Source organism: Gymnogyps californianus, chromosome 15 (assembly GCF_018139145.2).
Source record: "Gymnogyps californianus isolate 813 chromosome 15, ASM1813914v2, whole genome shotgun sequence".
NCBI lineage: Eukaryota > Metazoa > Chordata > Aves > Accipitriformes > Cathartidae > Gymnogyps > Gymnogyps californianus.
The window spans coordinates 18446577-18472731 of NC_059485.1; the positions used below are offsets into that span (position 1 = coordinate 18446577).

The following is a 26155-nucleotide window of genomic DNA, read 5'->3' on the forward strand; positions in this document are numbered from 1 at the left end:
TATAAATTACTGTCTCTATGTATACTATGTATAGGCAGCAGGGCCAGTCCATGACGAAGGGCACCAGTGGGGGCTTCTGCTCATTTCCCTCTGTCCTCTGTGTAGTGCTGGAAGCGAGTGAAGCTCATGAAGACTTGCTCCAGGGATATCTGGCTCACCGAATAGTCTTCCAAGCGATACTTCTCTTTGGCTTTCTCCAAGGCCCCGAAGACCTGCAAGGGAGGGCACGGCACGGCCCGGCAGTTACCGCGGGGTACGGCGGCTGCGGGAGAACCGCGCAGGCTGCGACCGAGAAAGCAGAGGAAGCTTTTTCCTCCGGGGAGTCCCGGGGGAAGCGAAACCTTCCCTGGCAGGAGGGCGGTGGGAAGCCAGGAGGTGGATTATTTAGCAGAGTACCTGACCCCACTTAAAAATATATGGTGTGCATATATATATTTTACATATATATATATGAGATGCACACATACATATATGTACAGTATGGTTTTTTATATATAGCCCTGGGCTGGGATCCCAGGGATTCTGCTCAATACATTATATATATAAAAAATATATATAATACATTAAAACTATATAGTATACTACATATACGTAACTATCTGTATATAGTATACAGATAATTTTTATAGTTATATACTATATATAGTTTTTATATCTGTATACTATGTACTGTATATATACTATATACAGTATACACTATACTATATACTCTATATAGAGTATATAGTATATAGTATATACTATATACTCTATATAGAGTATATAGAGCATACAGAGTATACAGGACACAGATATATAAAAAACTATATACAGAGTATATAGTATACAGATATATACAAAAACCTACATATATACTTATATACTGTATATATCTGTATACTATATATATGTATCTATATACTATCTATATATAAATATATATATAAATATATAGATAGTATATAACTATCTGTATATACTATATATATAACTATCTATGTATACTGTATACAGATAGTTTTATATATTGTTTTTTATATACACCCCCGGGCTGGGATCCAACAGGGTCCACGGCTCGGTAAAGCCAACGCCGTAGCGCCGGGTGGGGCACCGCCGGCGCCCGCGCGGGGCAGCACCAGAAGCCAGGGTGCAAGGCACTTCGCTGGGGCGAGGGGCAGCAGCAGGGAGCAGAGAGGTGCTGGTGGGTCGATGCCGTGTCCACCAGCGCCATGTTCCCAGCCGGGAGACGCGGGGTGGGAAGGATGCAACTACCAAAGACATCCCTTCCAGCACCCTCCGGAGCCTTCAGGAAATATTTTGAGATGTACAAACAAAGGCAAAAGCAGCTCTTGCTCCCCAGGGAGACCCTGCTTTCTCTCTGGAGGGCTGCGGTCAAGGGCAGGCAGTTTGGGGGGGTGGGATGGAGCGGTCCCGGCTCAGCACACACGGTACATCCCGGGTGCTCGCACACTGACCATACATGCAGGTGACCTGTTTGGGCCAGGAGGTGAGAAAGGGTCAGGGAGAAAACCACTTTGTAATTAGCTTGTTTTTTATAAATCACCTAGATTTTGGACAGAGAATGGCTCTGGAAGAGAAGGAAGATGAGCTGAGCATGAAAGCAAAGCATCAAGAGCATGCGAAGGGCAAGGAATAGGGCTGCCCCTCCAGCACCCTCCTCCAAATGGGTGGGACGTGCTCCAGCACCCCCTTACCTGTGCCCAGCTGAGGTTCTTGTTGGTCAAGTGATAATGTACCATGCCCTGGTGCTCGTGTTTCAGGACACTGCCTGGGAGAGACGAGCAAGGAGAGGCTCTGAGTTAGGAAACTCGCTGAAGCTCACGAGCAGCATCCTGCCCTCCCCTGGAGGGCAACCGCTCCGGCAGCTCACGGTACCTGGGAAAGTCTTCTCCACGAAGGCCTTGAAGGCCTGCAGCTCGCCCTCCTCCTCACTCCGCGTTTTGGCCAGCAAGGTGTAGCCACTGCCGAACTTGCTTTTCAGGTGCTGGGGGCTGCCCAGGCATTTGAACTGCCCGTTCACCATGATGGCCAGCCGCGTGCACAGGGCCTCGCACTCCTCCATGCTGCGGGACAGAAGAGGACTTGTTCAGCAGGGCAGGAGCACCCAGACAGAACAGCAGAAGCTTCTGGGAAGGGGCTGGAGGTGGATTCTCTCCTCTCCGGGCTTTCGGAGGAGGGAGATTTGGGTAAAGCCAGCTGCTGCTGGCTGCGGGAGAGCCCACCCACCAGGCTCTGGAAGTGGGTCCCATCCCTTGGACCCCACCACCCTCCTGGCCGCTTCCCGATCTCTCAGGCCAAGCCCTGCCCAGACAAGTGTCACCTGTGGGAGGTGAAGATGATGGATTTCCCACACTCCCGCGTCCGTGTCACCGCGTCCCAGAGCAAACGTCGGGCCACGGGGTCCATGCCGGTGGAGGGCTCATCCAGGAAGATCACGGGGGGACCACCGATGAGGGCAATGCCAGCGCTCAGCTTCCGCTTGTTACCACCACTGCGGAAGGAGATGGGAATGGGGACAGAGACCCGATATGAGCACAGGGAGAGCCCCACAAGACGAGGGGCAGAAGGCATGGGGTGTCTCCACGTCTCCTCTCACCTGTAGGTCCTCACGAGCTTGTCAGCGTGGGGCTCCAGGAGCAGCCCTCTCAGCATGTTCTCCACGCAGCTGCCGATGTAACGCTCGGGGATGCCCCGCAGCCGGGCGTACATGCTCAGGGTCTCGCGGCCCGTCATGTGGTCCAGGAGGGCATCGAACTGCGGGCAGTAGCCGATCCGCTGCTGGACCTTGGGGCAAGAGGAACCCAACGGGGATTAGCTCACAGGCAGGTCTCTGCAAGGAGGTGTCCAAGCCAGAAGGTGCCTTGGCACCCACGGGGCTTTGCTGCACCTCTGCAAAGTTTTTGCTCAAAGCGATGGGGACTGAGCTGCAGCTCCGAAACTGCAGGTGAAATCAGAGGGAAATTCCTCCGTTGCTGGAGCAGCTGGTCTGGCGGGGATGGACACACGCAGCGCGCCTCGGGACGGCAACTGCATGGTCTCACGCTGCGTTTCCCAAGCTGGTTCCTCATTGTGAGGGGCCATTTCAGGTGGCCCAGGCTCTCAGGAGAAGGAAAGCACTGGAGGGTCTGTACCTTCCCCATATCCTCGTCTCCTCTGGGGACGAGAGCCCAACAGAAGGCAAAGTCCCAGGGGAGGAAGCAAGCGGGGCCATGCTTTCAGGGCAGACCGTCCCCATGTTCTCCTTGCCTGATGTCATCTGGGGTTGACACTGGTAGATGTATCCAGGGATTGAACTGAAAGCCTGACCCCGGCTCATCTCTTGCTTTTCCAAAAGCAGGGGGCAATTCCCAGCAAGACGACCTCTAACAGGGGTCTGGAAAGGTTTGACGCGCTTGTTTTAGAGAGATCGTCATCCGACGGTGATCACTAACTGACATTTTTCACATTTCCAACTATGGAGCTAAACCCTTTGACGAAGGGTTTGCCACCCTCGCAAGGTTTGGCTTCCATTTGTTTCACATCTGTCATCCCAGTGGAGAGGGGACTGCTTCCACGTGGCCGGATAACAGAGAGCTGGGCCAGACAAGGACGCAACGTCCCTGGGATATTACCTGAACCCCTGGCAACTGCAACCGTGTCCTCCTCAGAAGCACTGGCAAGGTGGCCCGGCCCAGCCAGACACAGGACTGTTCGTAACGCCACCCTCCACCCCCGCAGCCCTCGGTACCTTCTTGATGTTGGCCAGAATGCTGTGGCCATCCACAAAGGCGTCCCCCGACGTGATGCTCTCGTCACCAGTCAGCATCTTGAAGGTGGTGGTTTTGCCCGCTCCGTTGAAGCCAAGAAGGCCAAAGCATTCCCCTTTGCTGACCGCCAAGGAGATCCTGTCCACCGCCAGCAGGGACTCCCGGCTGTCGTAGACCTGGTGGAGATCAACACGCAAGCCATGCCAGTCACTGCCCGATGGCACAGCAAGGCAAGCGGTGGCTTTACCAGCCCTGTGAGGACCACACAGCTCAGCTGGCAGCAGGATGCTCAGGAAGCGCCACGCTCTCCTCACCTTGGTGAGCTCTTTGATGACCAGAGGGCTGCTGAGAGATGACAGCAGTTCTGGTGGCGACTCCAAAACTTTCTTCCTCTCATCTGCCACGTCCCGGTCCTCTGGCAGCACAGACACCCTGTTCAGCAGTGCTACCTAAACACAGGGGAGGAAAAACACTCTTTGCAACCTGGCTGCTGTGGGACAAACGGGTTCCTCCAGTGCCCCCAACCCGGGCAGGATCCACCCCTTCGATCAGCCACCTCTGGGGACGCCTCACTCCCTTCGCCAACCCATACACTCAACAGGATCGGCCCCTCCAAGCAACCTGCTCCAGGGATGCTCCCTGGGAAAATGATTTAGGTGAAGAGGGCCTGTGTCCAGCTCACAGGGACTCCTGGGCTTGGTTTGAATGGGGCACCTTACTTCTCCCTCCCACACGCTTCAGCTCACCCATTTCCGCCGCCTGCAGATGCCACAGAGCAAAGTTCTCAGTCTCCAGAGAAGGTTTGTCTCAATGAGGAAAAGGAGGAAGAGGAAGGAGAAACCCTGGATGGTCAAGGAGGTCAGGTATCGTCCAATCCCAGGCGTCTCCCAGGAAAAGTAGTTCATCTGATAACTGATATCTGAGCAGGGATGGAACAAAATCAAGACTTGGATCAATCCACACTCTGGGGAGGGGCAGATAAGCTCCAGCGAAAGCTGTGAGCCCAAAGCTTTGCCAGGCTTGTCTCCATCCCAGCCCACGCTGGCTCCTCGCCCACAGCTCTTTCCAACGCTCATCACCATCCCAGCCCCCACTGGGCTCCCTGCCCACAGCTCTTTCCGATGCTTCCCACAAGAGGATTCAGGTCGGGAGGGAATCTGGCAGAAGATGCCCAGTGGAGGCACACAGAGGAGATCAAGTCACTCTTGGGACTGGGATTTCTTTACTTGTCTATGAAACTTTCCCCAGCTCACATTTTCCTCCAAATCATTAGTAAGCAAAAGATTCTTTAATTGGATCACCTATGAGTGTCAAATGCTGTTCAGTTTTTGCTTTAAAATGGTACCTGAGCTACTGCCCAGGTTGGTTTAGAGGCCCATGACACTGCCCAGCTCCACCACCCACCCCACAGAGACCCCCCAGTGCAGCTACAGTGGGATGGCCAGGATGGGCAGGTGAGGACCAACACAGAGACTCACTGAACGCCTTGCAGATGAAGATGGCTTCAACGGAGGAGGTACAAAACTGAATGAACTCGTAGTTCTGGTAGAAGTCACTGATGCATTGGCCCAAGCAGTAATTGGGTAAGACAAGAAAGACTTTATCCAGGGTTTTGGAGAGGTCCACCAAGCCCAGCTCTGAAATCAGAAGAATCAACAGATTGGAGTTACCTGGTTTCAGAGAAAGACCCTGATACTTCCAAGTTCAGAAGGAAAACCAACAAATTTTGTCATGTTTAATGGGTGAGAACGGACTGTCACAGGGGTTTTTTTGCGAGTGTAGGGACAGCCCTGGGGTGAAAGAGTCCCCTTGGGGGCTGGATCTTCTTGGTGACAGCAGGGTGCAGTGCTGGGCAGGCACGGAGGGCAGCGACCCACCTGGGATGCTCATGATGGTGACCGCGAGGAAGGTGGCCGTGCCTGAGAGGATGTTGAAGATGGTAAGACGGGTGTAGGCCGTGGCTGCCACCGAAAAGAAGAAGCTGAGGAGGTACATGAGGGGGATGATGGCCCAGCCATAAAGGAGGAAGATCAGCATCACATCAACGAGGTGGCTGTCTTGGGTGAAGGCTTGCACGTCAAAGGCTTGGAATATCACCTGGGGCACAGCAATGCGAGGAGAATGCACGTTTGTCTTGACCGCAAGCGATGTCTCCTCGTCTCAACGGCCCAGGCAGCAAGGTAACGGCAGCATCGCACTGACGGGGATAACCCCTCACAGATGGTTCCTACCAGCAGCCCACGCCTGTCCCCAAGGGAAGCCCTCTTTCTGCAGACTGGGATGCAGAAGGGCAGATCTGGGGAATTCTTCTCCATGCTCCCATGTATTTGAGATTTTCTAGTGCCCTCACCCAAGTGTTCAGGTGCCAGAGGCTGCAGTCAACTGACCCAGCTGGTTGGCCACGGCCCAGCTCCCAGCAGGACCAAGGGACAGCTTTCTTGCTGGTCCTTTCTATTAACTGAGACAATGCCAGTGGCCTCATCCTTTTCCCTGCACCCACACGCATCCCAGCTCTCCCAGAGGAGCAGCACCCAGAGCTCCCACCCAAAGGGAGGACAGGAGGATATCAGGGTGGCAGGGGTGACTCACCAGCATCAGAGCACAAGGGATGAGGAAGTTGATGATGTCCCAGAGCAGGGCCGAAAGCCAGAAGTTGACCACGTAGACGCCGCTGACAAACTGGACGTGCTTGGCTTTGATGGCCCGCTCGCTGACCAGCAGCAGAGCGAAGGTGCTGGCGAGCGAGGCCATGCCGTACAGCAAGTTGATGGCGATGGCGAACCCGGTCTGGCCTCTGCGGGGAGAACAGCAGGGCAGGTTAGGAGAGGGACAGCTCAACAAACCAACGCTGAGGCTACACGGGGACAGCACACCCACACCACGCTCCTTGCTCACCCAGCAAGCCAGCATGCAGAAGAAACACCCCGCAATAAAAGCGCGCCTTAGTAAGATCAGCATCTCCCACGCACGGCCCACCTAGCACGCCACAAACCTCCACCCTGCCTTTGCGAGGTCCCACGCATGTCCCCTCTGGTACAGGTGAGGTTCAGAGACCCTGGCTGCAGGATTTCATGAAGGGTACGGCCATACAGCCCCCTCTGCTCTGAGCACCCGGGGAAAACCAACCCCAACCAGCATCTAGAGGGGAATACCCAACCACTGAGCTATGTGCATGGGGTGACGTGGCTGCCAGGCTCAGGCAGGTAAGTCATCTACACAGCTTTGCTCTCCTGACCTCCTGTGTACAATCACAGCTACGTTTGGGTCTGAGAAGCTCCAGCCTGGCTCCTCCGCTGACGCCAGTAGAACCAAGCCAATCTGCACCCATGGAAGTCACGAGCCCTAGCAGGAAAGCAAGCGCCGTGCCATCAGACGTACTCCATGAGCTGGTCTTTGGCCTTCTCGGTGATGTTGCGGGGCTGAGGGTAGTTGGTGACTGTGATGGAGGCATTGGGGCCCGCCAGTACCCTGAAGACAGCGTTGTCGGCCAGCATAAGGGCCGTGGCGGGGGAGTGATATGCCTGGTTGTTGAAGAGTGCGGTGACCACCGTGCGGTTCCCGGCTCCTTCAAAGGAGGCAGCTGTGATGTAGTGCTCGTTGAAGGCTCCTCCTTCCTCGGAGGCTCTTGAGATGAGGTACTCCTCCAGGCCACCTGCCAAACACCACGGCTGTTATGAGCAGGCTCCATCACATGAGAGCTAACTGGGGCCAAGTGGAAAAGACCCCAAGCAGCCCCAGCGCTGGTGGCCCACCCTAGCCCCGATGATGGCCACAAATGCAGGGTTATGGAGAACACAGCTCTGCTCGGGCGAGGAGGGGTCCTGCCAGCTGTGGGACTCTCCCGTGCAGGAGAGGATACAAGGGGATAGGTCAGACATGCCGCAGCTGGGACCTGAGCCACCCACATCAAGGGCCCTGGCAAGAGAAGCCCGTGGCTCCTGCACACCCCGCCGGGCATCGCCTGCTCCACGGGTGCTCCGTGAACCCTCACCCAGCACCTCCAGCGGTGACTGACGCTGGGCGTCCAGCAGCTCCACGTACTGCTCTGCCAACCTCTGCGACAGACCCGAGGCGGCCGAGACGCAGAAAGGCACGACGGTCTGGCCGTAGGGCTCCAGCGTCAGCCTCAGCAGGGAGGAGTCCCTGGGTCCCGGGAAGGTCTTGGCCACGATGAGGGCAAAGGCAGTGAAGATCAGAGGCACGAGGAACTGCGCTGCCACCATCTTCCAGTTGCGCCAGCTGTACATGGCTCGCTTCATGAACATGGCGTAGAACTGCTGGCAGCACAGGTAGAACTGGGAGGGGAGAAGTCAGGTCAACGCGAGCCCTGCCAGCTGCGGACAGCCCCGCCGGCCACATCACCCCACGCAGCTGATGGGGGGAACGACCCCAAAACCACCTCCCCATCCTGCACGTAGCCCGTGAGCCCGCAGCAGAGCCTGCTCTCCAGCCAAGCCTGTAAAGGGATTAGCCGGGCAGCTGCTTGACTCCAGCACAGCAGGTCAGCCCATCAAACTCCACGGCTTCCCAACGGGATGCAGTCGCTTTGGGATCTCAGGTGTTAAAAGCAGCTTCAGCCACGACCTTTACCTTCCTCCACCTCTCAGCATCTGAGGTTCACAAATAGGATTACTGCGACGTAGCTGCCTGCCAAAGGGCTGAGACGCCTGGGAGCTCCCAGCCCGGCCCCTGCAAGCACCTTCTTTTTACACCCATAAACATCTTTCTCCCCATCTGCCTTGAGAAGCATGGGGAAATTTCTCACAGGCACATAGGCAGCGGGCCATGAAGGGCTGCCAGGGATCTGAACCACAAGCCTAGCGAGGGAAGGAAGATGTTTTTTCTCATCTCCCTGCTGGAAATCCCAAGTGATGTAGCAACAGCAGGTGAAAACCACTTTAGATCACCTGGGACACCTTCAAGAGCATCTCTGTAGACCTCAAGGTTAACATGAAGAGGATGGCAGTGACCAAACCCAACAACCCTAAAAATAATTTGCCCTAAAGATGCGGATTCCAATCTGATCTTCCAATTTGATCTTCCAAACCACACACAACGAGACCAGCCGTGGGGGAGGCTCCACCTGGTAACCCTGCTCCAAAAACCCCCTTCACATGCCCTCTCCCCGTTCCTGCTGCACCGACACCCCCAGCACTCACCCCGGTGTTGAGCTTGATGCTGGAGCAGTCCTCCGTAATGAGTGCCCCGCTGTCGTCCGTCATATCTGTCATGCCGCTCAGGCTGCTGGAGTCATCCATGGCCCAGTCGTTGGAGCGTCTCTCGTGCTGGTACTGGAGAGCAGGCAGCTGGATGGCCTGGATATCCATGCTGGAATCCACAAGCTTCCCAACCCTGCGCCAGGAGGGAAAGTGGGTGGTGAAATACAGACCCAGACAGGATCAAGCTGTTCTGAGCTGGGGAAGTCAAACCCAAGAGACAAAACACGTGCCCCGGAGAGCTATGTAGGACACCGCCGTCGCCAAAGCACATGGGGACTGGTCATCACCAGGTGACACCCCACCAGGGCCAGCCTCCCTCCTGCCTACCTCAGGAAGACTTCCTCCATGGTGGTGACCGAGGCACCGTAGCTGGCGATGCCCAGCTCCTCCCGCTTCTGCTCCAGCTCCGTGAACAGGGCCTCAAACCTGAAGGGAGAAGCGAGGCGTTAAGACGCTGATGCTCATGAGAGGGGGCACTCAGAGGTTAAGACCCTCCGGGCATTGGTCCTGCAGCTGGTTTGAGTCCTGCAGCCAGCTCCGGGGCTGCCCGCAGCACTAGGCACCCCACTCTCCCCCAGAGCAGCTTTTGGGCTCCATCTTCTGCTCTTTCTTGCCACAGGCAGCCTCAGCTATCCATATATTTGATTTTGGAGCCAAACCAGCCTGCCTCGTTTGTGCCACCTTCCACACCGCAACCGTCACCAGCTATCAGCAACCAGTGCTGTCCCATGCAGTTGCTGCACGGGCAGTGACACGGTGGGCATGGGGGCACGAGAGCGATGCGCCAGTGGACACAGGGGAGGCCGGCGGTGAAAGGAGGAACCGAATCCGATTTTCCAAGAGCAGCGCTGACACAGAGAGCAGCTCCCCTTTCCAGCAAGCCCGTGATGACAGTGTGTGCCCCAGTGCGTGCGACGAGGGGACCCACCTGGGGAGGGCAAGCAGGGGACGATGCCATTACCTGTGCGTGCTCTCCTTAGGCAGGATGAAGGACAGCTCTGCCCCGGCATTGCTCTCCATGGTGGCGTTGGGCACGTACTGACAGATGAGGCGGGAGATCTCCCCCAGGTTACAGTAGGGCTCCTTCACCATCACCATGTGATATCCTGCCCCTGGGCAGAGCCACAAGAGAAGGGAGAGGAGGGTTAAATCGCAGCCCAGCCTTGCCCTGGGGTGCTGGAGCAGAGAGGGATGCTAAGGCACCGCAGAGCATTGATGGCTTTGCCTGGGCTATGGACACGACGCAGGAGCAAGTGTGGGGATGGGCCTCAGAAGAGGCAGAACAGCACGACGGGGAGCAAGCAGCCATCAGACAAGGAGCAATGGCTCCCCTTCCCTGCCCTATATCCCTCTCCTGCTCCTCCCTGGCAAGGAGAAGCCATCGAGCACGGCCTGCCTCCTCCTCCCTTACCGTATTTACGCTTGAGGAAGAGTGAGGAGCCGCAGCACTGCAGCTCGCCCTTGGCCATGATAGCTATGCGGTCTCCCAGCAGGTCAGCCTCATCCATGAAGTGGGTGGTCAGCAGGATGGTGCGGTTGCTCCTCTGCTGCTGCAGGAGGTCCCACGTGGCCCTGCGAGAGGCTGGGTCCATCCCTGACGTCGGCTCATCCAGCATCACCACCTGCACACAGGAGATGGGTGCTGGTCAAAAAGGGCTGAGAGAGGCACAGCAGCGCAGGAGTGGGCAACCCCAGGGCCCAGAAGGAGCCTTGACCTCGCAAAATGCATGCGATGATCTTGCTTGGGGGAGCAGCTACCAGGCAGCAGAGCTGCAACCGCAGCCGCAGGGTGCTGTCCTCAGAGTTGTCCCCCTTTGTGGGGGTGCTCCTGCCCCCTCCTCGCTGTCCCTGCATCTCCCACTGGCTCACCACGGGTGAGGAACAACCTCAGAGCTGCTAGAAGGACCTACGTTGGCCCCAGGGAGAAAAGTTTGAGGTGGGCCCCACCGAAGATGCTTGCCTTGGAGTCCCCAATGAGGGCAATGCCAATGGAGAGCTTGCGCTTCATGCCGCCGGAGAGCGCCTTGGTCAGAGAGCGGCGCTTGTCCTCCAGGTTGAGGATCCTCAGGATGTGGTTGATCTCCTCGGGGCACTTGGAGGGTGGGTACCCCTTCAGCTGCCAGGCAGGGGGAAGGGAGGGTTAAGCCTGCCTGCGGGGGTAAGTGAATCTGGCAAAGACCCTTCCCTCCACATCAGCCACCGGCTGCTAAACCCCACCACGCTCCCTCCTCCACACCCAGGCAGGACAGTGGGGAAGCACAGAGCTGGACTCCTGCCCAACCCTGAAGGAGCTGGCACAGCCGGCGTGGGGATTTCTGCGGAGCCGTGCTGCCCGTGACCCTCCACTCCTCCATCAGCCAAGCAGGGAGCTCCTGCCTGAAGACGAGGTGGAAAGAGGAGGCAAGGGCTGTTGTGCTTATCATAGAATCACAGAACGATTTGGGTTGGAAGGGACCTTTGAAGGTCATGTAGTCCAGCCGCCCTGCCATGAGCAGGGCCATCTTCAACTGGATCGGGTTGCTCAGAGCCCCGTCCAACCTGACCTTGAACGTTTCCAGGGATGGGGCATCTCCCACCTCTCTGGGCAACCTGTGCCAGTGTTTCACCACCCTCAGCATAAAAAATGTCTTCCTTATATCTAGTCTGAATCTGCCCTCTTTTAGTTTAAAACCATTGCCCCTTGTCCTATCGCTACAGGCCCTACTAAAAGTCTTACAAGCCCCCTTTAAATATTGAGAAGCTGCAAGAAGGTCTCCCCGGAGCCTTCTCTTCTCCAGGCTGAGCAACCCCAACTCTCTCACAGCCTTTCCTCACAGGAGAGGTGCTCCACCCTCTGATCATTTTTGTGGCCCTCCTCTGGACCCGCTTGATGGATCTCACCACGCTCTCCCAGCCTCAGGAAGCCACAGGGTGGCTGCAGGGTGCCTCCCCCAAGGCTGGCTCCCGAGGGCCCAGCAGCGCTCCCCCCAAGCGCCGTGCTCACCCCTGCGTAAAAGCGGAGGTGCTCTTCCACCGTCATGTTGTCGAAGAGGACGTCGTGCTGGGGACACAGGCCCAGGCTGCGGCGGATCAGGACCATGTCCTGGGAGATCTCGTAGCCGTTGATGTACGCCTGCCCGCCCGTCGGAGAGTGCAGACCTGGGAGGAGCGAGACGCGGCGGCCTCGGCTCAGGGCTGAGGATAACCCTGGGCGGCAAAGAGCCGGCGGAAAGGCGGGGGTCCTGCCGAGCATCCCCCCACACACGCAGCTTTCTGCCAAAAGTCAGAGCAAGCCAGTCTCTTGCTCAAGCTGGCGCACGGCAGCTTTCTCCTCCCGCCCGCAGAGTGGGCTGCATGGCCTCCATAGATGGGAGGTGGACCTGGCAGTGCTGCCAGAGCGGGCAGGCAAGGAGCGAAGCGGGCAGGCAAGCCTGGCTCTCAGCCTGGCAGTGCTCCAGGCGAGGCCAGGGCAGACCTCCAGGGAAGGTCCCGTGAGCACCCTGGGCTGGCAGGAGCAGCCCAGAGTGACAGAGAACAGGGAAGAAAGGACCATCAAAGGTCACCATGCCCACCATGCCAAAACAGGCTGCCCGGAGCTCAGCAGCTCAAGAACAATGAAGACCAGTTCTTGGCCCGTACCCTCTCTGCGTTATCATGACAAAGCCTACAGAGACCCATCCTACAGCAGGTCCCGTCCCTTCTCAGGGCTCTCCAACACAAAGACTGGCTGTCATTTCCCCCGCCGGCTGATGCCACCCTCATGGAGGGCTGACCAGGGACCCCCACCCTACCCTCCATCTCCCCAGGCAGCGACGTGCCTCTCACTACCCCGGCATCCCTGGCCAACAGCTCAGTGAACCGAAGGTGCTCCAGGGAAGAGCAAAAACCCCTCCCCAACCTCAGAGATGCGGTTCAGCTCCTCTTTGCAAGTCAAGCCATCAGCCCTTCCCTGCCACGTGCCAGCCCCACAGCAGGATGCGGCTCCTACCCGTGAGCATGGACAGAGTGGTGGTCTTCCCAGCACCGTTGTGTCCCAACAGGACGGTGATCTGCCCTTCATACATGTTCACCGTTAAATCCTTGACTGCCTCTTTCGTCTTGTTTCCCACTTTGAAGACCTGTGGAGATCACGTTAACGAGTTGATGCTGCACTCGAAGCAAATGCTCTCAGATCTGCCCCCATCCGCTCCACCCGGCAGTCAAAGCCCATGGTGCTCACGTGCTGTTGGCATTAGACAACAGGTCTAATTCAGGTTAAATTCAGATGTCAACAGGTTAAATACAGATGTCACCAAACCTGTAAGTAGCTAACACTTCAGCCCACAACAAAATGCAGCCAGCCCTGGGGAAGAGCCTTACCTGCCTTACAGCAGCCAAGCAACACAGCCCAAGGCAAAGAGGGCAGCGAAACGCTAAGGAAGCTGCCTGCAGGCAGCAGTTTTTACAAAAACAACATGAGGATGTGTTTGTGCTGTGCTGGGCAGTCGGTACCTTGGAAAGGTGCTTTATTTTGATTCCCGACACGAGGTCGGCAGGTTCCTCCTCAATGTACTGGCTCTTCAGAGCTTTCTCGGGGTCCTCCTCCTCCTCCTTCTCTTTGCCCACGACGGTCCTGGGGCGCCCGCACCAGTACGAGGGCTGATGGAAGAAGGTAGAGAGAGAGAAACTCAGGCGCAGGCAGAGACCATCTCTTCTCTCCAGCTTTGCCCACCCTCCTCCTCCCACGCAGATGCCTCCCAGGGATCTCCAAGACCACTCTCCTTGGCCTGGGAATCGCCAACCAGCACATCTTCAGCAGGCAGGTCAGACAGAGGATGAAACTGCTCCTCCTGCCCTGCTGCCTTCCCCTCGTTCTCCCTTACAGCAGGATTGCCTGTGATTACACAGGCACCTTTTCCCCATCTTCATTCCCATGGAAAAGGTCAGTACTTTGATGAGAAGCAAAATCGCTCAGGCAGAAGCACCCTGCCCAGAAGAGCCCACGCAATGGATCATCACCCGCTCCGAAAACCTTGACATACACTAAATACAAAAAGCCTGGGGTCCAGCTGCTGCAATTACAGCCTTCTTTTGACCTGGCTCTTCAGGAATGAAAATAAGTGTTCGGGACCTCGAATCTCTGTGGAAATAACAATTCAACAGCTCCTGGATGCAAAATCAGCATCCTGCTCCGGCTTTTGGCAGACAGCTGGATCTCCACTACCCTGGCCTAGCTGCAAGAGGGAGTGGGATGCTGGAGCAAAACCATGCTGGGATAAGGAATTTAGAGGGGAGGAGGGAAAACCTCCCGATCAAATAACAAGAGACACATCCACGGGATCAAAATTGATTGTGTCGCTGTGGCTTAACAAATTCTCAGCAGCCAGCTGAGCGCAGTAACCACCGCAGCTCCAGCCGCTGAAGATGATGCCAAGCATTTGAGTTGGCAGAGCGAGGGCGGCTCAGCTGACGGGGTGACAGACCTCAGCCATCCCCTGGCACCAGCGCGCGGGGGCTGGCAGCAGGACGCAGATCGCCCAGGTCCACCCGGCCGGCAGCGCTCGGGGAGTTTCAAATGACTGGATCTGGTTGCTTGCACCTGGGGCTTCTCTCCAATGCCTTCGCTCGGGCATGGAGACACTTAACAACACCCTGCACACCAAGAAGTGTCGCGACAAAGATGTAAAGCCAAGAAGATCTTCATATTCAGTAAAAAAAATACAGCTGCATCAGCCTTTACTGAGGACATGCCACAGACCCCTTGATTTTGGAGGCCAGACGGTGTCACCCTCGTATGTTAGTCTAGCCCACCGCATAGCACAGAGGCGGGGACCATCCCCGAGCGATGCCCATCAAGCCCACTGGAAAGGGTGCATAAGCAGCGCTCACCGTCAAGAAGAAGTACCACGGCTGAGGCACGCCGTACTCCCCTGGAAAGACGGCCTCCACGTACCAGGCCACCACGCCGTAGAGCGCCGAGTCCAGGAGCAGCATCCCCAGCACTTGAGCTAAGGTAAAGTTGTCGTCCACGCTGACGGGCTTCATGAGGTCCCTCCACTGAATGCCAGTCCCTGCAACGCACACGGGGCACTGCCTACCTCTGCATCCCCAGAAGGACACAGTGTTCTCCAAGACTGTCAGATAGCGTCCCCTGTCCTAATTCACCGCTCGGTAACGAGGAGCACACACACGCCTCTACTGTCCCTTCTACAGATGGAAGGAAAAGACGCAGCAGAAAGCGCACTGACATCTCGAGGCTCCCCACCCCATCACGCTTCTTCCATCACGTTCTCAGGAACTGCCCGGGGAAGAAGCAAACTCTTCTCCAGCCATTGCCCCTCCGTCACCGCAGCCGTCTTTTTAGTGCCACCACTTTGCAGAAGCGTGGCCGCTGCTGGAACCAACAGCAAATTCTTATTAATGTAGAAATTAAAAGATATATATTGCGAAAGAGGAAATGCAATGGATTCCCATCTGTTAGAACAAACTTCGTTTGGTAATTAAAGCGATGATGGCATTTTGCACAGCCCAGACTGCCAGCGGCATGGGTTTGGAGGGGCAGAGTCCTCGTGCTGATAAGACCTGCGGGAGCAATCAGCAATTAGCCCTGTGCTCTTGTTAGGAGCAGGAAAGTGCTTCTCCCTGACTTCTTTCCACCCCTCACACCACATGCAAGCCAGTCCCAACCCACCACCAAAAAAAGGCTGGCTCCTCTCCCGAGGGACGGGAGGCACTCGCTCACCTTTTCCTTCGAACATGCCTATAAGCTGTGCCCCCATGGCCATGGCCACGTTGGAGATGAGGCAGGACGCCAGCTTCTGGCTGTGGGACATCAGGTCGTAGCGGGGCGAGATGAAGAAGTAAGGGATGTAGGAGAAAAAGTAGAGGAAGCCGCCAGCGGCAGCCGCGACGTTTGCTGCCAGCACAGAGAAAAGCGGGAGGGAAAACGTCAATAACGTGGTGATGCCACCAAATATTTCTCACCAGCTTTCCATCCAGGGAGATTCAAGCCTTTTGCACAAAGCGTGGTTACACGGGGGCAGGACGAGGACGTGCCCATGTCCCACGGCAAGGCAGGAGCAGCGCTGGACCCCGACCCCGCGGCCCCCGACCAGAGCGTCCTGGGGCCAAGACAGCCAGACGAGGCCCTAATGCATAAGCCTGTCTGGTTGGGAAGCGACAGTACACGCATCCCTTGCCATGCACTGGCGGGGAAAATGCAGCCAAAAAGGGAAGAAAGGCCCCCCTCTCCACATGTCAAAGCCAGTTATCCGACACAGAACCTTGTGCGATCTCACGTAACTCTGGAGTTGGCCCTGCTTTGAGCAAGACAGACCACTGACCTCCAGAGCTGCCTCCCAACCAAAATTAAGCAAAGATTTTACAGCACGAGGCCCATAACACCCCCCCAGCCCCGCGGGTCAGCAACGCAAGGAGGCAACCGGGAAGGGACTCACCTCTCGAGAAGAAGGTGCTCACCATGAAGTTGAAGGAGATAGAGGAGATGGAGAAGATGGCGAGGAAGGTGAACACCAGTGTGGGGTCGCTGTTGGTGAGCACCGCTCCCTGTTCGCTCACCTACCGAGAAAATCTGGTTACGCCCAGGGCTGCTGAAGCTGGCCATGGCTGCAGGCAGGTGTGGGCAGCCGAGACCTGATGTTCTTCATGGGTTAAAGACAACCTGAGAGACAGGTGAGAACATCCAGGCCCTCCTAGACCACTCCAGAGGGAGGAAATACAGGTTGCCCTCGTGTGACGCGGGGTCTAAGAGGCAGGGGACACCTTGCTCAGCGTCCGGGCAGCCACCTCCTGCTTCTCATGGTGTGGGTACAAGCAGAGAGGAGAGCTCGAGTCCCTCCAAGGGCGCGCAGGGCTGTGGGAGCAGGGTGGTCCTGCTCTGCATGGAGTGCCTGGGCCTCCCCGGTGCCCGCGGGGCTCCCACCTTCCAGCCCTGTCCTGGGGAGGTCACCGCTGCCGTGAAAGGCAGCGCTGCCCACCCAGCTCTGGAAAAGGCCAACTCCAGCCTCCATTACGCACGTGGAGGAGTCCTGAGACACCAGGACAGTCCAAGCCAACGGCAGAGGAGCCTTGTCATCCCCGTGCCTTGCCAGCACAGAGCTTCTGGCCTGCAGAACGGTGGCCTGGGGAAAGACACTCACCTTGACACAGAAGAGCACGGTGACGAAAAAGACGGACACCAGGAGGAAGAGGAAGAACATAAGGAACCAGGCGCTCCAGTGCAACCAGTTGCTGAGGCCCATCATGTGCATGTACTCCTGCAGAGAGGTCACGTCGTCACCCAGGGCTGCACCCGCACTTCCCAGGCACGGCCAGGGCGAGGTGGAGGCCCTGGTTGGTGGGTGGTGGTGGTGGTGGCTTTGCCCTGCAGCACTAGTGAGGGAGGTGGCAGCCCCAGGTGCCACCGAAGTGGTCCTGCGCAGCCTTCAGCATCGCATGGTGTCCCCCACCTCCCTGGACAGAGGCTGCCACCGCTGCAGGAGAACATCTCCCCAAAGAGCTGAGCTGAACCCAAAACCGCAGCAGCTGATGCCGGCAGGGCCACCACGGTCACCTGGCAGCGCGACAGCGGGCAGGACAACCCCACACCCCGGGGAAGCCAAGCCCTGCACACTCAGCCCTGCTGTCGCAACCACCACATCAGCCAAGCTCCAACCGCCCCCACACCACAACTCAGACACTCGGGTTTCTACATTCGAAAGACAAAAATCTTGCTTCCCACACGCTGAGCTCCTGAATCTGCACAACTCTTGAATCCACAAGCGTTGCCCTCTCTCCAAGCCACCTTCCAGCCCAAGAGAAACACCAGCCCTTCGGTCCAGCAGCCTTGGCCGCACGGCAAGGAAAGGAGAGCCGAGCCGCGTCCCGGCAGCAGGATTAGCAACATTCCTCCCTGGGGCTTGCTAATCCGCTGCCATCCCCACCTCCTGCTCGCTGGCTCCAAACCCAACTGGGATTTTGTTCCTAATTTAAAAGCAGCATCCGTTGGGAAACACCGCAGAGGAAGGGGAGCACCCAGATGTCCCACCGCTCACGTTACCTTCAGCTTCTTCTCCTTCTCGTGCACGACGGCGCGGACGATGTTGAGCGAGGTGTAGGTGAAGCTGAGCATGAGCAGCAGGGGCAGCTGGTTCTGGATGGCGAGGAGGAAGAGGTCGTTGACGTACGCCGGGTAGGGGAAGCGCTGCACCACCACCGTGATGTTCTCCAGCAGGCTGGTGGAGCTGGCGTTGGCGTGGTACTGCATGATGGCTCTGTCCACCGCATGCTGCACCGCCAGGAAACCTTCTCGGATATAGCCTGCACGGCAAAAACGACACGGGGGGGATAGAGACGGGTCCGGGATTTGGAGGGAGGCGTTGGCAGAAGGAGAGAAACAGCCTTTGCGGGAGGGATTGCTTGGGAAGAAGAACGGGAAACAAAAAAAAGAGCTTGTAGGAAAAGCAAAATAAACATCACTATCGACACACTCCTGCAGACACAGAGGGGCTCGGGAAGGATTTAAATCACAGTAATTTAAATCTCTCATAATCATCATTTAAAAGCAGCTGGCAGGAAAACTCAACTTAAATTGCAGTCACCTTTCTGCAGGCACGGCTTTATTTTTGTAAGGGGGGAGATTCTCCATCGTCACTAACCACCACCAGTGCTGCTGAGCTCGTATTTGGTCCCTTTTTTTTTTGTAAACCAAGAGAATACGGGATACTACGCAGGTTTTGGCGAGGAAAAATATATCCTGTTACTCACAAATTTGGCTTAAATTTCTGTGCATTAGAAAACAGTGAAAGATTTTTAATTTTCAACTAGTTTATTTTTATGCGGGATTCCTGCCACATGTTCCTTGAATGGAAACTCAAATTCTGCTTATAAAGCCCCAAACGAGCATGCTGAAAGTTAGCTGTTTAAAATGACCTAGACAGAGAAGGAAAAAGTAAGAATATGAGATCAGGAACAATGTTTTATATGAACTAATTTACTAAACAAACAGTGTAGCGAGGGAATTGAGCTGAGCTCCTGGTCACCCCGTCCCGCAGAACATTTGAACCAGCAGATATCGGCCTCTCGGGCTCAGCCTTATTTACACTCTGTGAGCAAAATCCGTTCGCCTGCTTTCTCGGCCTCTCAATCTTTTCCTTGACATCCCTATTGAACGATGGAAGGAGAAACCTAACCGAGGGAAACAGCCCCTTCGCAGCCGCAGAGGAAGCTCCCAAAAAAGCAAGTCCCAAGCCAGAGCCAGCTCCGGCAACGTCCCCGCTGCCTCCTGCTCGGTCAGTGGTTTGGCTTTCCTTAAAAACCTTCGCTCAAACCACAGAATTGCTCTATTTACTTTTAAAGTATTTAAGCAGCACGATAAACACGGAGCAGTTTGGACCCCGAAATAAATTTTCCATTAAAAACATAAAAGGAAAAAAAAAAATAAGTTTAAATTTAAAAAGATTCACGTAAGTAAAATTTATGGTTATCCAACCCCACTCTGCAGAGGTGCCCAAGAAGTCACAGGATAAAATTTAAATAAATATTATAAATAATAAATATAATAAATAAATATTAAAAATATTTAAACAAAATTAAATTAATTCATTTTAAGAATTAATTTAATTAAATGAATTTTTAAAAATTAAACTATTTATTTAAAAACTCAGAGCCTCAGTGAATCTCTGTAACGAGTTAAGTTGCCGCACAGAAAATTACACCCATCTCTTTGGCCACGAAATAGCCGGCGGCAGAGGAGAGGCGGCCCTCACCCGGCGTCCCCCCATCGGCAAACTTGGCCTCCCGGGGCCCGGGCAGCTGGAAGAGCGGGAAGAGGTAGCTGGTGTGCCAGTCCCGGTCCAGGTTGGGGTTCAGACCCGTCTGCTCGCTCCGCGGCGCGTTCCTCGGGCTGTACTTGAAGCGCAGCTCATAGTCGACCTGGAAGGAGCGCACAAAGGGCGTCGCGGGTGGGACAGAAAGGAGCGAAGTCTGGATCGCAGAGGGCGGGAGGATGCTGTCCCCCCGCATCCTCGTGTCCTGTCCCCCTCCGTGTCCCCGCGTGTCCCCCCCCCCCGCGTCCTCGTCCCCCCTCGGCTCCGCTCACCTGGAGGGGCAGCGGGGCCGTGCTCTGCTGGAAGCGGTGCTTGAACACGACGGCGGCCAGCACGCTGCCCGAGCGGTTGTCCGACTTGATGTACTCCTCGAAGTCCCGCTCCGAGGCAAAGCCCTGAGCTGCGGAGGGGGAAAAAAAACAGGGATGCAGGCACGGAGCACGGCAACTCAACGCGGGCTGATGCTCAACCACCACCGAAAACATCATTTTGGTCCAGGACACGTGGGACGCGCTCCAGCCAGAGCTGGGAAACACTGCTGCCGTCGGACACAGGGGATTTATATGGGATGCTGCTGTACCCATCACGGGGCATGCAGACGATTCCTTCTCCTCGAGAGCAGGAGTCAGCTCTCCTTTCAGAGAAAATCCTAACGTTATCTTCAGTTTGGAAGAGTTTGGAATTGCACTACAATTTTCTGCGCAACAAGATTTCCAAAAATACTTTTTCTCGGGGAAGTGACAGCCACTTTCTTTAACTATTTTAGGGCAATATATTTCTAGATGGAAACTGCAACAAAACGCGACCAAAAATCAAAACAAAATCCTCTAGTTTTAGTGAAACAAAAATAAAACAATCGCCTTGAAATTCTGAAAAAAACCGATGCATCCCAGGAATAGAGCATCAGGATTTAGCAGAGTAAAAATTCATACCAATTTCTGGGGTGGAAACCGCAGCCCCCGGCCCCTGCTCACCTCTGATGCTGATGGGTAAAGCTCTCTCCACCGCCTCGGCAATGCTCCTGACGGCGCTGCTGTTGGAGGGGACGTAAGCCAGCTCCCAGGGGTTGCCGGGATGCCGGCGGTAGAAGAAGCCCGGCAGGTCATCCACGGACTCGGGGGGGTAGACGGTGGCGTTGGGGTGGCTGATGGAGTGCACCCGGTGCCGCAGCGCTATCAGGATGGCGGCGAAGAGCAGCGGCAGGCAGATTTCGATGACTGTCACCAAGATCTGCCGTTTCTGCAGGAAAGAAAAAGATATAAAAAAATAAGATGTAAACACTGAAGGTGGATCAAACACAGCAACGAGGTTCAGGGCATGCAAATGCCACGTAGCAGAAGCGTTCTTGCATTTCACAAGATTTCACAACCCAGGTTTTTCCAGAGCCCAGGAAGAATGCTGCGCTGGTTCCCGCATCCTTCAGGACTTTCCAGCCAAGGTGTTCCCTACCCTAAGCACCGCTCCGTCTCAAACCACCCTCCTTTAGAGCCTTCCCCGCCACGCTGCCGGGTTTGAATGAGCCGAGCTGGTCGTGTGCCCTTTCCCTGTGCAAGGGGGCTCTGCCCAGGAGCCGGCAGCGCTCGGTGCTCGCCTAACCCGCTCCGGCAGGCAACCGCAGCGATACACCTCCTGCAAGGAGCGCCCGTGCCGCGGGGATCGGCCGCTGCCGGGAGAACGAAGAGAACGGCTTTCGCCAAAGCAGAGCAACCTTGCCCAACACTTGCAGGGCTAGGAGCTAAAAATACCGTAACTAAATGAAAGGCTGGGACGAGCAAGCAGGGGGGAGGTAAAGCAGAGTGCAGCAAAGCCATTGCAGCCAGTAAAGTTTTTGCTGCTGGAGCTTAGAGCAGGACACGGGTTCTGCATCCCAGCCCGGGATGGGACCTGGCAGAGCTTCTGGCTACAGGCATCGGTGCCTCTGCACAGCATCGAGAACATACATACCCACGAGCTCAGCCTCCACCCCAAGGCCTGCCTGCATGTCCTGGTTTCAGCTAGGACAGAGTTAATTTTCTTCTTAGTAGCTGGTAGAGTGCAGTGTTTTGGATTTAGTAGGAGAATAATGTTGATAACACGCTGATGTTTTCAGTTGTTGCTAAGTAGTGTTTAGACCAAGTCAAGGATTTTTCAGCTTCTCATGCCCAGCCAGCAAGAAGGCTGGAGGGGCACAAGAAGCTGGGAGGGGACACAGCCAGGACAGCTGACCCAAACTGGCCAAAGGGATATTCCAGACCATATGATGTCATGCACCCAGTATATAAACTGGGGGAGCTGGCTGGGAGGGGGAATCGCGGCTCAGGAACTAACTGGGCATCGGTCGGCAAGTGCTGAGCAATTGCATTGTGCACCACTTGCTTTGTATAGTTTAATTCTTTTAGTATTACTATTGTCATATTATTGTTATCATTATTATTGTTTTCATTCCTTTCTGTCCTATTAAACTGTCTTTATCTCAACTCAGGAGGTTTTTTTTTTTTTTCCCTGATTCTCTCCCCCTTCCCAGGGGTGGGGGGGGCAGTGAGTGAGCGGCTGCGTGGTGCTGAGCTGCCGGCTGGGGTTAAACCACGACACTGCACTAAACACGGTGGCTCATTTATTTTTTTTAATTGACATTCAAGCAACCGGACAATGAACTCGAGTCTGGTGAACGCGCTCGGGCAGCCAAGCCGGAGCATGACCCTCCAGTGGCTTCCCCGAGGGCTACCTCTCCTGCAAACTTCCCACTAGCTACTAACACCCGCCACCAACCCAGGTTAATTAGCAGCCAACGCAGATTAATTAGCATTTAAAACTCTGCTCATCCCAGGGGAACTGGGATCATCTCTGACCGGAGGGGCAGGGGGAGCAGCAGTCTCGACCAGCGCCACGCACACCCACGTCCCTGCAGCGCAACTCCCCTGATCTGTTTTACTGCAGGTGCCGGGACACGCTGCTGACCGATTTCTGCTCGTAAAAATCACTGCAAAGGTCGCACTTGCTTCCAAGGAGAGGAGCAGCGAGCATCGGGCAGCTTCCACTGGAAGCTGCATCACCCCGCTGGGGCGGGCATGGGAGAGGGAGGCAGGGCCCGGAGCTCGGCCGGGCACACCACGGCCCACTGCGGGCAGGAGGGTACGGCTCAGCCCCGTGCCCGGTGCAGCGGCAGCAGCCAGGCAGGTCTGGGTAAGAGAGGTGAAATCTGGACCCAGCCGCCTTATTTCCTCCTGCAAACCGAGCTGCCTTCACCGGAGCCCAGCCCAGCCCGCCGAACCTCCATCACTGCAGTGACAGCTCATGCGACGTCCCCGGCAGCAGGGAGCAGCTCTGGGCGCAGGGATTCATGGCTGCTCACTTGAAGCACGTGCCCAGAGCAGAAGCAGCGGCATTAACCTCTTCTGAGGGCTCTGGCTAAGACAGGCTTTATGAGACGTGGGGGGTTTTCCACCCTCCCCTCCACCGGGCTGGAAAGAGGAGAGCAACACCAGGCAAGAGGAGCACCAAGAGGTTTATTCTCACAACTTTGCTGTCTCAGCAATTGTTTTTTATCCGATGGCACAGCCCCTCCCTGACATCTCTGCACACTCAGTGTTGTTAAACCACCTCCTGCCCGGCCCCAAGGCCGCCGGCACAGCGGTGCCACGGCCCGGATCACTGCTCGGTGCAGCGATGGGCTGCGGTGCCGTAACCAACACGCCTGTAGATGCCAGGCATCCGTGCAGGGCGAGCACGCTGCAGGCAGGGCACGGCACGGCCCTGCGGCTGTCAGGGCAGCTCTCCTGCCTGCTCTCCTGCCTGCACTGACCACATGCTGGAGGCAGCACCCCGGCTGCCAGAAAAGCTCCGTCAGCTCTGCAAACACCAAGCATTGAGCTGTGCTGACTGTGGAGTTATACCTCCCGTCCCTCTGCAGAGTGGAAAAAGGTTTTATTTTTTAAATGGGGGGGGGCAAAGCAGCAAGCGGGGCACGCTAAGGTGGGCACAGTCCCCAGGGGGGCAGGAACCAGCCCAGACCTCCGGGAAGGGGACAAGAACCAGCCAGACCTCCCGGGAAGGGGGACAAGAACCAGCCCAGACCTCCCGGGAAGGGGGACAGTCCGCCCTGCAGCAGCTGGGGTGAATTGGCTCTCGGCCGGCTTGTCAGGAGGGGGCATGCAGGCATCCAGCCACGCAGCCGCTCCCCCCATCACCCTGGCACTCAGCACCCACTGCCAAAGCCAAAAACCCCTCTTTGGGCTTCCCCTGGGAGGAGGTGCCCGCTCCGACCACAGCCAGGGACGAGCCACTGCTGCAGCCAGCCCTGGCATCGCAGCCAGGAGGCAGCAGCTCCGAGCTGGCAGGGAAAAAAGGAGCCTTTCCAAAAGCCACGCTCATAAAAGCGAACGTTGCAGATGTCTGATGGTTTTATAATGCAGCTCTGGCGGACCAGCTGCCTCCCGCTGATTTACAATCGTATTAACCCTCTCTCAGTCTTCTGGGCTGTCTCCAGAACGGTTGCCTGGCTCCCCGAACTTGCAGGCTAATACACATTTACCAGCGCAGACTTTCGCTGCCGCAGAAGTCATTTAAGCTGCCGTATTCCAGAGGTGACAGGGACACTCATCCATAATCACCACCTCCGCCTGGCCAGGGCTGCCCCAGCTCTGAGCAAGCCACGTGTCCCAGCATCCATCTTCACACAGGGGTGATGATGGCTTGGGAGCTCTGCATCTTCATCAGGAGCATGATTTTTGGTGGAGACAACACCCCAGGCTGTATTCCGGCACAGTAGATCTGAGTCAGCTTGTGGCCTTGGAAAATGCGATGAGGGGTGCCCCCCCCACCCCCCGAGCACACCCAGAAAATGCTGCTATTCCCTGCAGAGGGGACGGGGCATTGCCCTGCACGTGTCTGGGGCGTACAAGGGGGATTCACAGGACTGACCATCACGCACACCCACGGAGCACGCTCCTGACTGCAAATCAGACCTGCTGCCGGTCCCTTCGGTCACATCGGAGCCGCGCTGCCTGCTCCCTGCCCTGCCGAAAGGCCGGGCGCAGGCAGCCCAGCCAGCCCTTCCCTCTTCCTTTTGTTTATTTTTTACATCAAAGTCGTGCTGATCTGCAGAAGGGTAACCGAAAGCGTAAAGCCAGGCTGCAGCGATCTCTGCTCCCTCCTCTTCCGCTGCTCTCTGCCAGGGCTGGCTCCGGGTCCCAGCGGAGCCGCAGCATCCGCGCAGGAGCGCCCGCACGCTGCTTAAAGGCGCTGCAGCCTCGTCCAGCAGCAGGCAAGACGCTGCCAGTCAGCAGGGCAAGGAGGCCCCGAGGTCCCGAAATCCCTCATCATTAGCCAGCCGCCACACAGAGAGTTGGGCTGGGAGTGGATACCAGGACGATGGTGGTTTAATATTTTTAAGACCCCCAGAAGCTGCTTCTGAGGGCTGTAGAAAATAATGGAGGAAAAAAAAAACCCTGGGCCTTGAGCCACGGGAGGCTGCGTGGGTTATCCTGCCCCACAAGAAGGGGGAGCTGAACTCACGGCCGGACTGCAGAAGGAGGGGAATGGCACAGCGTGCACTCGAGGGGACAGGGACAACCGAGCACGCAGCCCTGCCCGTAACTCCCCGGCACAAAAGCAGGATGACGCCACATGCACAAATAAATCAGTTTTCCTCCAGGAGATGCCCTGGGCCCGTAGTGAAGGTTTGCTGGAGAATCAAGACCCCAGGCAAGCTCTGATGTACCCACATGTAGTGGTGACAGAGACAGCTCCCCCGAGAGCGCAGCGCCAGCCTACCTGCAGGATGTAGTTCTTCCAGAGCAGCAGCCCAAACTGCCTGAGAACAACCATCCTCCCATCAGAAGGGGACCGCCGCCGCCGCCGCCGCCGCTCCGCAGGACCCTGGAAGAGAGGAGAGAGCCGTGAACGTCGGGCGCTCGCGGACCCGGGCGGCAGGAGGGCAGCATCCCGCATCCCACCCGTCGGCAACCCAAGGGCAGCTCTCTGTTTCCAGCCTGATGTTGCAACAGCTGGCTCGGCCCCAAACTGGGGAAAATAACTGTTGTGCTCCCTCTCCAAGGGTCACCACTGACCCGTGACAGCCAGAGCTCGTGGTTTCTGGCATGACCCGTTCCCGGTCATCAGCATGACCCGAGCTGCAAGAGAGGGAAGCCGCTGCATCAGGGGTCCTTCGCCAGCAGCAGGCAGGGAACAGCTTTCCTTAAGCAGTGGGAGCACAGGGTTACAGAACCGCAAACACCAGCCTGAGGAAGGCCACCAAACTCCTCACAGCCCATTATTTTGGGACTGGTGAAGATTTCAAGTTGTGCCTCCGCCTCCTGCAACGTGAAGGATTGGTTTTGCAACGTTAACAGTGCTTTCCCAGCAGAAACTCTCCTTGGAGAGGCAAGGATGAGAAAAGGGGAGGGAAGTGGAAGGGAAGGTCGGCGCT

General features: G+C 56.3%; 1 protein-coding gene across 1 annotated transcript; it reads right to left on the bottom strand.

Moving 5' to 3' along the window:
* Nucleotides 1–25581, bottom strand: ABCA3 (ATP binding cassette subfamily A member 3). The gene is made up of 30 exons (XM_050906103.1): nucleotides 25501–25581; nucleotides 20724–20988; nucleotides 20022–20149; nucleotides 19690–19855; nucleotides 17982–18241; nucleotides 17083–17199; nucleotides 16381–16501; nucleotides 15666–15839; nucleotides 14813–14994; nucleotides 13436–13582; nucleotides 12933–13062; nucleotides 11949–12103; nucleotides 10926–11081; nucleotides 10377–10587; nucleotides 9927–10077; nucleotides 9293–9391; nucleotides 8906–9098; nucleotides 7738–8041; nucleotides 7125–7398; nucleotides 6336–6540; nucleotides 5624–5843; nucleotides 5225–5383; nucleotides 4493–4665; nucleotides 4061–4195; nucleotides 3728–3922; nucleotides 2597–2784; nucleotides 2321–2491; nucleotides 1876–2063; nucleotides 1695–1768; nucleotides 1–212 (listed from the first exon to the last, which is right to left on the bottom strand). Exons 1-30 carry the CDS (start codon nucleotides 25552–25554, stop codon nucleotides 81–83), a joined length of 5127 nt encoding a protein of 1708 aa, XP_050762060.1. The 5' UTR covers nucleotides 25555–25581; the 3' UTR covers nucleotides 1–80.
* Between the last annotated feature and the right edge of the window lie 574 nt (nucleotides 25582–26155).